Source organism: Numenius arquata, chromosome 8 (assembly GCF_964106895.1).
Source record: "Numenius arquata chromosome 8, bNumArq3.hap1.1, whole genome shotgun sequence".
NCBI lineage: Eukaryota > Metazoa > Chordata > Aves > Charadriiformes > Scolopacidae > Numenius > Numenius arquata.
The window spans coordinates 33,424,508-33,437,513 of NC_133583.1; the positions used below are offsets into that span (position 1 = coordinate 33,424,508).

Below are 13,006 nucleotides of genomic sequence, written 5' to 3' on the forward strand. Positions count from 1 at the left end.
TTATCATAAGTGGTTAAACCTGCTATTTTTTGAAGTCCCCTCCGTAGACCACTACAGAGTCAGCTGCTCTGAATTAATAAATGCTTTTAAATGTTTGGCCTATGCACTTTGTCCACCGTGGACAAAGCTTGTCCATAGAGGGGGGGAGGCCCACTGCTGACTCAGAAAGATCATGAAATGTGATGCATGGTGGGAAAGAGAATATGACACGCTGCCTTGCACCAGTCATTCCCAGAGCCTGATTTATTTATTATTCCCAGAGCAAAGGAAAAAGCCTCAGAGCTTAATCTGAGGCTGTGAGGGTTTTCATGGGGAAACCAATGAATGGATTTTCAGAAAAAGTGGTGGCAAGACCCATCAACTGGAATCAAATTTTCAAGAGCCAAAGTCAGAGGAGATAGGAAGAGCCAGGTTTCAGTATGAAGGGTAGGTACCTAGATCCTGTTACGCTCTCCTTGTTATGCCTGAAAAGCGGATGATGTGCCTGGATTTTGAAGGCACCATCATGACAAATGTCTGCAAGGAAAAATGCCCACGTTGAAGAAGACTAAACTTTGGTATTTCTTGATCATACCTCAGGCCCTTAATGATTGCAGATAGAGTTCAGTTGCTCAATGACTTCTGTAGCAATAGGACGAAAGGCAATGGTTTTACACTAGAGCAGGGTAGGTTTAGATTAGACATTAGGAAGAAGTTCTTTACAATGAAGGTGGTGAGACACTGGAACAGGTTGCCCAGAGAGGTGGTGGAGGCCCCATCCCTGGAGACACTCAAGGTCAGGCTTGATGAGGCTCTGAGCAGTCTGATCAAGTTAAAGATGTCCCTGCTACTGCAGGAGGGTTGGACTAGATAAACTTTAAAGGTCCCTTCCAACCCAACACATTCTATGATTCTTTCCTCTGCATAGGCCAGCCATCTGCTAGTGACATTTTCAGATGAGCAAGCAGTCTCTTACTTAAAGAAGCCATGCTCCATGGTCTTGCTGACCTATCAGACATGGGGTGGGGGAGCGTGTGGTGGGGTGTGTCACCCGGAGAAAGAGGACAAGACCTGCTCAAAGCGCAACCTGGAAACCTTGTGGCCCACAACCCAGAGATCATCTTTGCAGGGTCTCAAGGTAGACTAAGCATAGAGATGTCCAGGAGCCACAAATGGCCACTTTGAGACTTCCTGCCCCAGTCTTGGTTATCATATCCCTTTATTTCCAACTTCAAAAAGTGACTGTTCATATTGCAGGCAATGGTCTGGATTTGCTTGCGACAGTGGACTGAGATCAGCATCAAGACAGTCGAGGTGGATTGCTCAGGGGACTTAGGAAGCTCTGCTTGCACTGACTGCAGTGGGCACATGCAGTGCCATCTGGGGTAGGTGCTAGATCCCACTCTGCTGTCTAGTTTATTTTTTTCTGTTACCCATGTGTTGAGCTGTTCTGCCAACATGGAGCATCAGGAACTCTGAAATCCCTCATCATGGATTCAAATTAAGCCACAAAGAGGCATCACACTGTCTACATTAAACCCCTATCAGAGAGGGTTGAGCATGGCCCAAAACATTTTTGGATGTCTTGGCCAAATTAAACACTAACCTTGCTGCTCCCCTGTAAACACTTAAGACCACAGCTTCAACAACTGTGAGCTGAGGACAGCCTGTGAGCTCCTGAAAGAGACAGCACTATTGGTGTGGAAGCATCCTGTCCTCCCCAGCTGGTTCAGCCCACTGTGCAGCGGCAGCTCACCCCAGAGCCAAGCACACTCTAAGTTACCACTGAGTGCTGCAGGGCTTTAAAATAGCACTCAGACATGAGGACTCTCATGTTTTTCTCTCTATATTTCTCTCTCTACCTGTGATCTGTGTGTGAGCTGCTAGATGTGTGTAAATCACGGGCAGCAACACCCTGCTGCAGACCCCTTGGTATTGTGCACTGAGACCATCCATTAATACCAGATGGTCTGTCTTCAGAAGGTGGCATCAGCTTCTGCAGCCCTTCTCTTGCTAGGCCTGCTAATGGCAACCACCCTCCTTGATTTAAACCACCAAACCTGAGAGCAGGGAGGTCAAGAGAAACCCAGGGTTTTATAATCAGGAAAGAAACCCAATCCATCTAGCTAGGTACCAGCTCTAGAAGCCCACAGCTCTTGGAAGTGGAAGCCTGTAGCATCCCAGGCTGGAGAGAGCCTCTTGCTTTGTCTAACCAGTAGTGTGGTGTGGGTACCACCCCAGGACAGCCTGCATGCAGCCTCTCAAACCCTGGCAAAGGTTTTACAATGAACAGGTTGAACAGTTTCTGTCTTTAAACACTTCTCTCTTAATGGAAAATTACCTTCTCAATTAAAAATAGTCTCTTAGTCACTGCTTTTCACCTCTTTGAGATTCTTCCTGGTTTTGAAGGTGGGTTTTTTTTATTATTGTTTTTGTGACACTGAGAAAAAAAAAAGAATATTAGAGTTTCCTTAATTCTGAAATTTTTTTTTCTCTTGCTTTTTTTATTCTCTTTTCCTCTTTTTCACAGTGAAATACTGGAGAATAAATCATGTCCCCATATGGGAGTTTTAACAAAATGTTTCATTTTTATCTTTCCTTCTTTCCTGTTGTCACTACTCCTTTCCCTCGAACTTCCCCAAGCGGCAGTGTTGCAATCTGTCACACGGACAGACGAAGCACGGCTGCATCTCACCACACTGTCTGCTGAGAGGGTCAGAAGGGGCAGATCACTTAACACTACACCTGTTTTATGAATAATAATACAGACAGTTTTGCTGGGTTCCTGGGAGGATGTTTTCCCACCAGGATAAACTCCATGTATTGAACAAATTCATGTCTTTAACTTGTTTGACTCTGGTTAGCTCAGTTGCAATGGGAAGCTGCAGCAGTGCCATTTGGGCAGGGAAAAGATCAGGTTTTGTTAGAGTGGCTTGTGCTTTCTCTCTCTGCAAGTTTCACTTATGGAGGTATGAGATTATAAATTTTGGGTCGAAAAGCCTGTTTCCAGTGCAAAAATACAGAGAAGAAAAAAAAAAAAAAGAAACCCTGAGAACAGGATCCATGAAGCTTCAGAAAAATTGAAGTTATCCATAAGCATGCCAGGTTTAGGTCATCCCAAAATACCCCACCTGGACTGAAATGAAGCACTTTTATTCTTTCTTCAGTGGCTGGACTAGCTCAGGAAAAAAAAAAAAAAAAGTGACTTTTTAATGTACTTTTTCAATTACTTCAAAAATTCCAAGAACTTCTTTTTAAGATGGCAGAATGAAACATTCTCATTCAAAGCAACAAGTTTCTCCAGGTCTTTCCTTAGCAGGAGCAAGAAGCAACAATACCTGTTCTCTCTTGATCAGAGGACTGTGTGCATCAGCACATGTAGTGATATCCTGAGTGATGTTACTGCCCTGATTTGGATTGTCCAAGAGTCTCAGGAAGGTCCCTCAGCCCCATCCCAAGCCAGACCTATGACTGTGGCAAAAGAGGACACTGTTCTGCCAGCTCCAGTCAGTGCCTCTCTCATATATTATTTTATTTGTTTTGTTGGCTTTTATTGAGAGTGAAAAAATAATTTAAAGCAATTATCTGTACAGGGGGGCAAGGGACTGGTTAACTGGTTGGAGGATCTGTGATGCCCCACAGCCAGGCCAGGGAGGGTTAGAGGGGGTGATTTACAGCTGTACAAAACCACAACAATCCCACCAAGGAGGAGCAGAGGGTGGAGGACATCTCTTGAGCTCTTGTAGGCCCAGAGCAGAGAGGCGGGAGGCTGTGCAGGGGCATGAGGGATCAGGGGCTGGCCATAGTGGAGCCAGACCCTCAAGTGACCTGCAGGGGTGTCTCCAGCATCTCCATGAGGAAAGTGTCAATGGGGGTGTCCCCAATAAGCTTGAAGAAGAAGAGGTGCTCCAGGCATTTCAGCCCAATGGACCGCAGTGCTGGCAGGCGCAGAAGGAGTTTGGCAAACCTAGAAGGAGGAAAGCAGAGTCAGAGGCATGCAGAAGACACTGGCCACCCTCTCCCATGCGTTTCCAAGTCTGCATCAGAGCCTCAGGAGAGCAGAGCCCAAAGCCTCCCTCAAAAATGCCTTACAAAGTCCTCTGGCTTCGATTCTCCTGTGATTTCAAAGCAGAGAAATAAGCATTTCTCTCCTCATGTGTGGAGGGAATATGTATCTTTTCAAAACAGAATTTAGCATTTTCAAAACTTCCAAGGAAAAAAAAAGAAAGAATAATATATGTCCAGATTCTCTCCCCAGCCAAGACTTGAACTAGTGACTTGCATCTCCATGTTGCTATTGAAATCCTTCTTGAAACAGCTTTCAAATAAATTCCCGTTCCCCGGAGAGGGTGTACAACCCCTCAGCGGTGCCTCTACCAGCCACTGCCTCCTGTTTGGAGGCACAGCTGTGAGGGGGTGCAGCGGGCAGGCTGCCTCCCCCTCCCCACACCCCACTTGCAGTGCTCCACAGTCACATCCAGAGCCAAAAATAGCAGAAGATGCTGTGGGCGCACCACTTGGCTGGCGGTGATGAGGACGGATCCAGCTGCCGGCGTTTCAAGAGCTTGGCCAGCAGAGGGTAGGATTGGATTGAAAAGCAAGAAAATTGAATCTCGCCAGCACCTTGAATGTGCTGGCCCAGGATTAGAGCACTGAGAGGACAGGCCAGCCTGTGGGAGCTGGTCTGTTTCGGGCAATTTTGGCTGGTGTCCTGCCCTTGCTTTGCTCAGGGCTTCAGCCCAGCTAGTGCTAACACCCCTGCTTCAGTCTGCTCTTTCCAAGGTGGGAATTGTGCTGCTCTAAGTGCTCTCCAAGTGCTGCCACGCTTGGAGACACTCACCGCCCCGGCTGCTCAGGGTACTTCTGCTTCGTGTAGGCTTCCAGCGTGGCATAGACCTTCTCCCTCAGTGATTCCACTTCTGATGGGCTGGACAAACCCTTGGCATCTGGATGAGGGAGAGAATACAGGTAGGGAAGAAGAGGAGATCTCTCCACCACCAGCAGAGTGACTGCATGCTTGGATGGGAGTGGACTTGGGCTCTCTTTAATCACGTACACAGGAACTGGGACAAATCAGTCTGCAGTTCTGATGCTCACTGCCACAGCCCTCCTGCCTGTGACCTGCCATGGCCCAGAGGGTATGTATGTCACCTGGGACTGCCCCAGGCCTCAGACTTACCTGGGTTGAACAGGACAATGGCTCGCAGGCACCCCAGCTCCGACTTATCCATCTGCATGTCTTTCATTTTGGACACCAGCTCTGTCAAAACCCTGCATGTGGGGGACATGGGTGGGCAGACAATCAGAGTCAGGTATGGAGAGCAAGGCTCAGGGCTGAAAAGCATCTGGGACAGGCACTGGGAATACCCGCAATTCCTCTCTGCAGGAAGAGGCAGCTTTAAGGCACAGCCACACCACACACTGGTCTTCTACATGTGCATCAGCAGCATTCATAGACCCGAGTGTCAAATTCACTCCCATTCTCACTTTTCTCAGCAGATGCCCTCTGTGCTCTGTTCAGACTATGGAGAACAATTTGCACTCACTTGAGGAAAACCACATGGGTTTTTCTCCATGTTTCACTGTGCGAAACATGGGTATCACCCTTATGTGTGCCAGTTGTGTAAGAGTGGTAATGCAGTGTCCTCTCAGGCAGGGAGTAGGCATGGCATGGACAGTATGTGTGCAGTCGTATGAGCAAGTTGAGGTTTAAGGCTTTACCAGCTAAAGCTCTTGCTGATCAGTATTAGCTCTACATCCAGTTATGGCAAACTCTTAGAGAGAAGGCTGAGCAGCATACACCCGACCAAGGATCTGCTTCTGCAGCTGCAAATCCATTTCCAAAGTGCTTTCATCCCATTCTTGGTTTTTAAGCCAGTCAAGTGTCCCCTCCTCATTCTAAGCTAAACTCAAATCACCATGGGTTTGCTCTAGTCCTCACTAAGGACGTGTTTCCCATTCAGAGAGGGAAGACAGAGCCAGCCTGGCTGCTGCTGCTAGAGGATGACAGAAACAGGCCACATACCTGTCAAAGATGGAGCCCACACCAGCACTGTGAGCACTGCTGCGGTGCACGTGCAAGCCTGTGGCCAGAAGGATACCATCTTGCACCGACACAGAGCGATGGGAGAAAGAGGCAATGAGCAGTTCATTCCAGCCTGCAAGAGGAGGTGTGAGGGACACAAGGTAGTTCAGCAAAAAATTAGTTCCACATGGAGCAGGAGAGCTGGTTTCTCCCTGCTGGCTTCAGACTCAGCTTACAGGAAAGATGGGACCCCAGGTACCAACTGCACCCTTGCCAGCAGGAAGGAACATGAAAAAAAAGACTCAAAGTGCCAAAAAAACCCCAAACCGAAAAAAAGGGAGGGGGGGAAGAAAAGATGCTGGGTTTTCCTCCTCAAAACCCCTTGTATTTCTTGCATCAGCAACCCCTTTACATCATTTTGCATGTTACACACTAAAGTTATGACCCACATATAATAAGTTCTGTAGTTATAGGAAATGCATTAACAAGACACATGTATTCACTCTCTCCCGGTCCATACATGTTAGTATAAAGAGGGGAACAAACCACAGATTCCACTGCCCCATCCACAGCCTCTGCCAACCACTCATCATGGCTCAGGATGCTCGCCCCGTGACAGTAGGAAGGGATCAGGTCAGGATCTCCCATTCACCATCCAGCCTGGCTGGCATGGCACACAGCCCAGAGAAGGGACAGGGGTACCAGGAATAGCCCCAGAGGCCACAGTTGGGAGATGTTACCTGCCCGGAGGAGAATGACTTGGTCCTCCAGAGTCAGGTCAGAGAAGTGGGGGATTCGCTTGGCCCACTCAACAAGTGTGAAGAGCTGCTTGTCAGCCGCATGGCATATGTTGGTGACAGGGTCGTTTGTCTAATTAAGAGCGATATTAAAAGGAAAACAGCAGAGGAAAAGAGGAGAATTTGTTAACGTAAAACCTTTGATAATCACTGTCTACACTGCACACAGTGTCAGACTGTTAACGATACTCAGAGCCACAAGTAAAATGATCAAATTGCCAATAATCACAGCTGTGCATTGTTGAGAAGATATTAATTACTACTATCCCCTCTACAACAAATCAAATCAGATGGTTGCTAGACTTCTCTGTTTGCTTGCTGTTCTCTGCAAAGCAAGCACTGCATGGCAGGTTGCAGTCCTGCTTCCTGAACACACATAAAAGCCATCAAGCAGCCTCTGAACAGGCACGAACAGCAGCTTTATCCAAAACAGTAAAACCACAGCAGTAAACCTGCTGTGACCAGCTCCATTGCAGTCTTGATCATTGGGGCAGACAAGCACTGCCCAGGGCTGTGCAACTGTGGAAGCCAGCAGAGGGTTCAGACTCTCTGGCATCCACCTATTGCCCTATCTACTCACTGAAACCAAAAGGAACTGGAAAAAAATGCTAGGAAAAGAACGTATCGGCTGTTTTCTAGTTGTCATGCAGAGTAGCTTCAAAAGAAGAATTCCTGGCTATTTTTAGGTGGTGCAAAGCAAAAACCCTTTGCAAAATGCTAGCCATTCACATTGGATTTGTCCTTTCAAATCACACCTTGAAGGCTCTCATCTCAAGCTGCAAGAGATTTTAGTGCCCCTTACTGAGCTTTCTGTGTTCACGTCGCTGTAAGCCTCTGTCTTGGGTTCGACTGCCAGCTCAGCTTCCAGGATCCTCTCCACGGGCATGTCCTCGCTGCCGCTGCTTGTGGACTCAGCTTCATTCTCACTCCGCTCCCTGCTCCTCTGCCTCTCCTCCTGCACAGCTGCAGGATAGAAACACGGCTCTTTACATCCACAGCAGTCCTTACCTGCTCACAGTGGGTCCCATTTCCTCTGGGAGGAGGGATAAGAAACTCCCTCGGGAGGGGGAGAACAGTAAAAAAAAGAAAAAAAGGATATTTCATGTGTACATCCATTAAAATGGCTACTCCCACCATCCCCTAATAACTTTGGGATTGCTGTAGAACAGTAGGCTCCAAATTGGACCTAAGATTGTGACTTCCAAGATATGAAGCTCCAGAATACAGGAAAGAGGAGCTGATACCTCCAGGTGGCAGCCTGGACTCAGCTGTCACTAGATGCTGGAGGAGGCAGGAGGGACCCAGCAGCCAGACACCAAGGTTTGCTGTGCTAACAGTCTGCTTCTAACAGTTCCATAGCAGCCAGAGCACCCAGCAGCAGGGCTAGACTGTCCCTCCCCCCCAGCCGGATCCACACATGCTGCCTGCCTCATTCATGAGCAACCACTTACCCAACCTGGTCCAGCCCTGGTATCAGTTCTCCCTCCACCACCTCTCTTCCCAGCCCCCCCCACTAGAAAGCAGTTCCTAGCACCTCTGAATGCCCCAATGCCTTCACTCTCTTCTCCGAACTCTGTACGTTTTCCAAATTATTTACTGACTGGAGGAACAGAATCACTGAAATTCTCTCCAGATCTCAGCTATTAGCTCCCAGGGCTACTGGGTGTGTGGAGGACAGGTTGATGTAGGACGCGTGTACATGGTATTTCAAGTGTTGTGCTCAAGAGAAGTCCTGGGTACACATTTTTATTGAAGAAATCCCAAAGGGAAATAAGAAAATTCTGCTAAAAAAAAAAAAAAACACACAAAAACCTGTGACCAGTAGGCATCGTATCAGTTTAGCTCATTGCTGGGGAGAAATGTCCCAAAACTACAGTCCTGCCAGCATCACTCCCCTATGTGAGCATACAGCAGTGAGCTAGGGGCCAGAGTGCCTCGTAGCCCCTAAGGGACAGATATACAGCTGGCTTGGTCTCAAAGAATGGCCTGTACTGAGCTGTAGGCATTTCACAGAATCTTAGTGGTTGGAAGGGACCTTTGAGATCATCGAGTCCAACCACATTAAAAAAAAAAACCAAAAAAACCACACAAACAAACAAAAAAACACAACAAACAAAACCAAACAAACAACAACCCCCCCCCCCAAAAAAAAGAAAAAAAAAAAAAAAAAAAAGCACCCACCAACTAAACCCCACACCCACAACCTCACACACAACACCCCACCACAAACCAACAATCCCAGGCACTAGAGCATGCCCTGAAGAGCCACGTCTACACGTTTCTTAAATACCTCCAGGGATGGTGACTCCACCACCTCCCTGGGCAGGCTGTTCCAGTGCTTGACCACTCTCTCAGTAAAGTAATTCTTCCTAATATCTAATCTAAACCTCCCTTGCCGCAGCTTCATACCATTTCCTCTGGTCCTGTCGTTATTCCCTTGGGAGAAGAGGCCAACCCCCGCCTCTCTACAGTTTCCTTTCAGGTAGTTGTAGAGGGCAATGAGGTCTCCCCTCAGCCTCCTCTTCTCCAAACTAAACATGCCCAGTTCCCTCAGCCTCTCCTCATAGGACTTGTTCTCCAGACCCCTCACCAGCTTGGTGGCTCTCCTCTGGACACGCTCTAGCACTTCAATGTCTTTCCTGTAGTGAGGGGCCCAAAACTGAACACAGTACTCGAGGTGAGGCCTCACCAGTGCCGAGTACAGAGGCACGATGACTTCCCTGCTCCTGCTGGCCACGCTATTCCTGATACAAGCCAGGATGCCGTTGGCCTTCTTGGCTGCCTGGGCACACTGCTGGCTCATGTTAAGCCGGCTGTCCACTAACACTCCCAGGTCCTTTTCTGCCGGGCAGCTTTCCAGCCACTCTTCCCCAAGCCTGTAGCATTGCTTGGGGTTGTTGTGGCCGAAATGCAGAACCCGGCACTTGGCCTTATTAAACCTCATCCCATTGGCCTTGGCCCATTGGTCCAACCTGTCCAGGTCCCTCTGTAGAGCCTGCCGACCCTCAAGCAGATCAACACTCCCACCTAGCTTGGTGTCATCCGCAAACTTACTGAGGGTGCACTCAATCCCCTTATCTAGATCATCAATGAAGATATTGAACAAGACTGGCCCCAAAACTGAGCTCTGAGGGACACCACTGATGACTGGCCGCCAACCAGATTTTGCTCCATTAATCACAACTCGCTGGACACGGCCATCCAGCCAGTTTTTTATCCAGCGGAGGGTACACTTGTCTATGCCATGATTCTCCAGTTTCTCCAGGAGAATGCCGTGAGGGACGGTGTCGAAGGCCTTACCAAAGTCCAGGTAGACAACATCCACAGCCTTCCCCTCATCGAGAAAGCGGGTCACATGGTCACAGAAAGAGATCAAGTTGGTCAGGCAGGACCTCCCTTTCATAAACCCATGCTGGCTGGCCCTGATCCCTTGGCTGCCCTGCACGTGCCTTGAGAGCTCACTCAGGATGATCCTCTCCATGATCTTTCCCGGTACTGAGGTCAGGCTGACAGGCCTGTAGTTTCCAGGATCCTCCTTCCGGCCCTTCTTGTAGATGGGCGTCACATTGGCCACCCTCCAGTCATCTGGCACCTCTCCTGTTGACCAGGATTGTTGATAAATAATGGAGAGAGGCTTGGTGAGCTCTCCTGCCAGCTCCCTGAGAACCTTTGGGTGAATGCCATCCGGCCCCATAGACTTATGCGTGTCCAGGTGCATAAGCAAATCATTAACTACTTCCTCCTGGATTACAGGGGAGTTGTTCTGTTCTCCATTCTTATCTTCCAGCCCAAGAAGCTGAACACCCTGGGGGTAGCTGGTCTGACTATTAAAGACAGAGGTAAAGAAGGCATTAAGTATCTCAGCCTTCTCCTCATCCTTGGTTGCAAGGTTTCCCCCCGCATCCAGTAAGGGATGGACATTCTCTGTCACTCTCTTTTTGTTGATGTATTTATAGAAACTTTTTTTGTTGTCCCTTATATTAATGGCCAGGTTGAGTTCCAGCTGGGCTTTTGCCTTCCTGATTTTTTCTCTGTATGACCTAACACAATCTCTGTACTCCTCCCGAGTTGCCTGTCCCCTCTTCCAAAGGTGGTAAACCTTCCTTTTTTCCTTAAGTCCCATCAAGAGCTCTTTGTTCATCCAGGCCGGCCATTTTCCCCGCCCTTTAATTTTGCGCCTCATGGGGACAGCCTGCTCCTGGGCCTTTAGGATTTCCCTCTTGAAGAGCGTCCAGCCTTCCTGGGCTCCTTTGTCTCTCAGGACTACCTCCCACAGGACTCTCCCAACCAGGGTTCTGAACAGGTTAAAGTCTGCCCACCGGAAGTCCAACATGGAGGTTTTGTTAATCCCCTTCCTTACCTCACTATGAATGGAAAACTTAACCATTTCATGATCACTAAGCCCAAGACTGTCTCTGACCTCCACGTCCCCAACTAGCCCTTCTTTATTTGTGAACAGTAGGTCTAGCAAGGCACCTCCCCTGGTAGGCTCACCTACCATTTGTGTCAGGAAGTTATCCTCCATACACTCGAGGAACCTCCTAGCCTGCCTGCTCTCTGCTGTGTTATATTTCCAGCAGATGTCTGGTAAGTTGAAGTCCCCAACTAGAACAAGGGCTGGCGTTTGCGAGACTGCAGCCAGCCACTTATAGAATACCTCATCAACCTGCTCATCCTGGTTGGGTGGTCTATAGCGGACTCCCAGCACAAAATCACCTTTGTTAGCCTTCCCTTTCACCCTTACCCATAAACACTCCACTTCTTCATCACTGGAGTCTGTGTCTCTATAGAGTCAAACAACTCCCTAATGTACAGAGCCACACACCCCCCCTCCTTCCTTGCCTATTCCTTCTGAAGAGCTTATAGCCACTTATTGCAGCATTCCAGTCATGACCATCCTCCCACCACGTTTCCGTGATGGCAACTATGTCGTAGTTGTCCTGCCGCACCATGGCTTCCAGCTCATCCTGTTTGTTGCCCATGCTACGTGCATTAGCGTAGATGCACTTGACCTGGGCTACTGATTTCACCCCCATCTTTGGCCCTTGACACTCAGGTTCATTACCAGCGGGCCTGGTTTTATCCCCATCCCCCTTAACTTTCGGCTTAAAGCTCTGTCCGTGAGCTTTGTTAACTCTTAGCCTAGTACCCTTTTCCCCTTCTAGGAAAGGGTTTTCACATTGTTCTCTAGCAGTAATTTCTAAACATCTATCACCTTTCTCTGATGAAATGTCAGAGTGTGAGTCCTCACTAATGTGGCCTCCTTCAAACTGTGGCATGCTTTCCTCAGGTTTAATCTTGACAGGCCCAGTTATCTCCCCTTCCCCCCTCATATCTAGTTTAAAGACCGGTCAATGAGCCCTGCTAACTCCTGCCCCAAAATTCTTTTCCCCCTCTGGGACAGCTGTGTCTCACCTGACAATGGCATGCCAGGTGTCTCATATAGCCACCTATGTTCGAAAAACCCAAAGCCCTGCCTGTAACACCAGTCCCGGAGCCACAAGTTGATCTGTTGCCTCTTCCTATCAATTTCTTTATTCACAGTTGCCACTGGTGGGATAGAAGAGAAGACCACTTGTGTTCCTGACCCCTTGAGCTGCTGCCCTAAGGCTCTAAAATCTCTTTTAATTGATTTCAGCCTCCTCCTACCCATTTCATCACTACCCACCTGAAATACTAACAGGGGGTAATAATCAGAGGGGTTTACTAGGTCTGGGAGTTTGTTTGTCACATCCCTGACCCGAGCCCCAGGGAGGCAACAGACTTCCCTGTGTAGCGGGTCAGGGCGGCATATTGGTCCCTCTGCCCCCCTCAACAGAGAGTCACCCACAACTATGACCTTTCTCCTTTTCCTTTTGGAGCTAGTGGTGAAGTTGGGTCCGCTGTGACGTGTACTTTCTGTCTTTAGTCTTGGTGTGCCATCCTCCTCTCCATCGGCCAGTTCCTCCTGCAGGACTCCATACCTGTTCTGCAGGGGTAACTGGGAAGCTGGGAGAGGTTGGGAGGGGACTCGCCTGCTTCCCCGAGCAGGGACCTGTTTCCATTCCTCCTCTTCTCTGAGATCCTCTCCTGTCGCTTGATGAGAAGAGGGGAGAGGGTCCTCCGATTTACACGGGGCCTCAACCTGTTCCCCTACTCTCAGGGAGTGCACCCACCAGTCAATTTCTCTTTCACACTCCCTGATGCTCCTCAGCCTCTCCACTTC

At 48.7% G+C, this 13,006-nt stretch overlaps 1 protein-coding gene across 2 annotated transcripts in view; it reads right to left on the reverse strand.

The window, feature by feature from the left end:
• Nucleotides 1–3,798: 3,798 nt before the first annotated feature.
• Nucleotides 3,799–13,006, reverse strand: part of RXRG (retinoid X receptor gamma) — a 43,186-nt gene continuing 33,978 nt past the window's right edge. For both annotated transcript variants that reach the window (XM_074151725.1, XM_074151727.1), the window contains exons 5-10: nucleotides 7,604–7,764; nucleotides 6,745–6,874; nucleotides 6,005–6,137; nucleotides 5,159–5,250; nucleotides 4,820–4,925; nucleotides 3,799–3,946 (exon numbers count right to left, since the gene is read on the reverse strand). In XM_074151725.1, coding sequence (XP_074007826.1) covers nucleotides 3,799–3,946; nucleotides 4,820–4,925; nucleotides 5,159–5,250; nucleotides 6,005–6,137; nucleotides 6,745–6,874; nucleotides 7,604–7,764 — 770 coding nt within the window. The remainder of the gene's footprint in view (nucleotides 3,947–4,819; nucleotides 4,926–5,158; nucleotides 5,251–6,004; nucleotides 6,138–6,744; nucleotides 6,875–7,603; nucleotides 7,765–13,006) is intronic.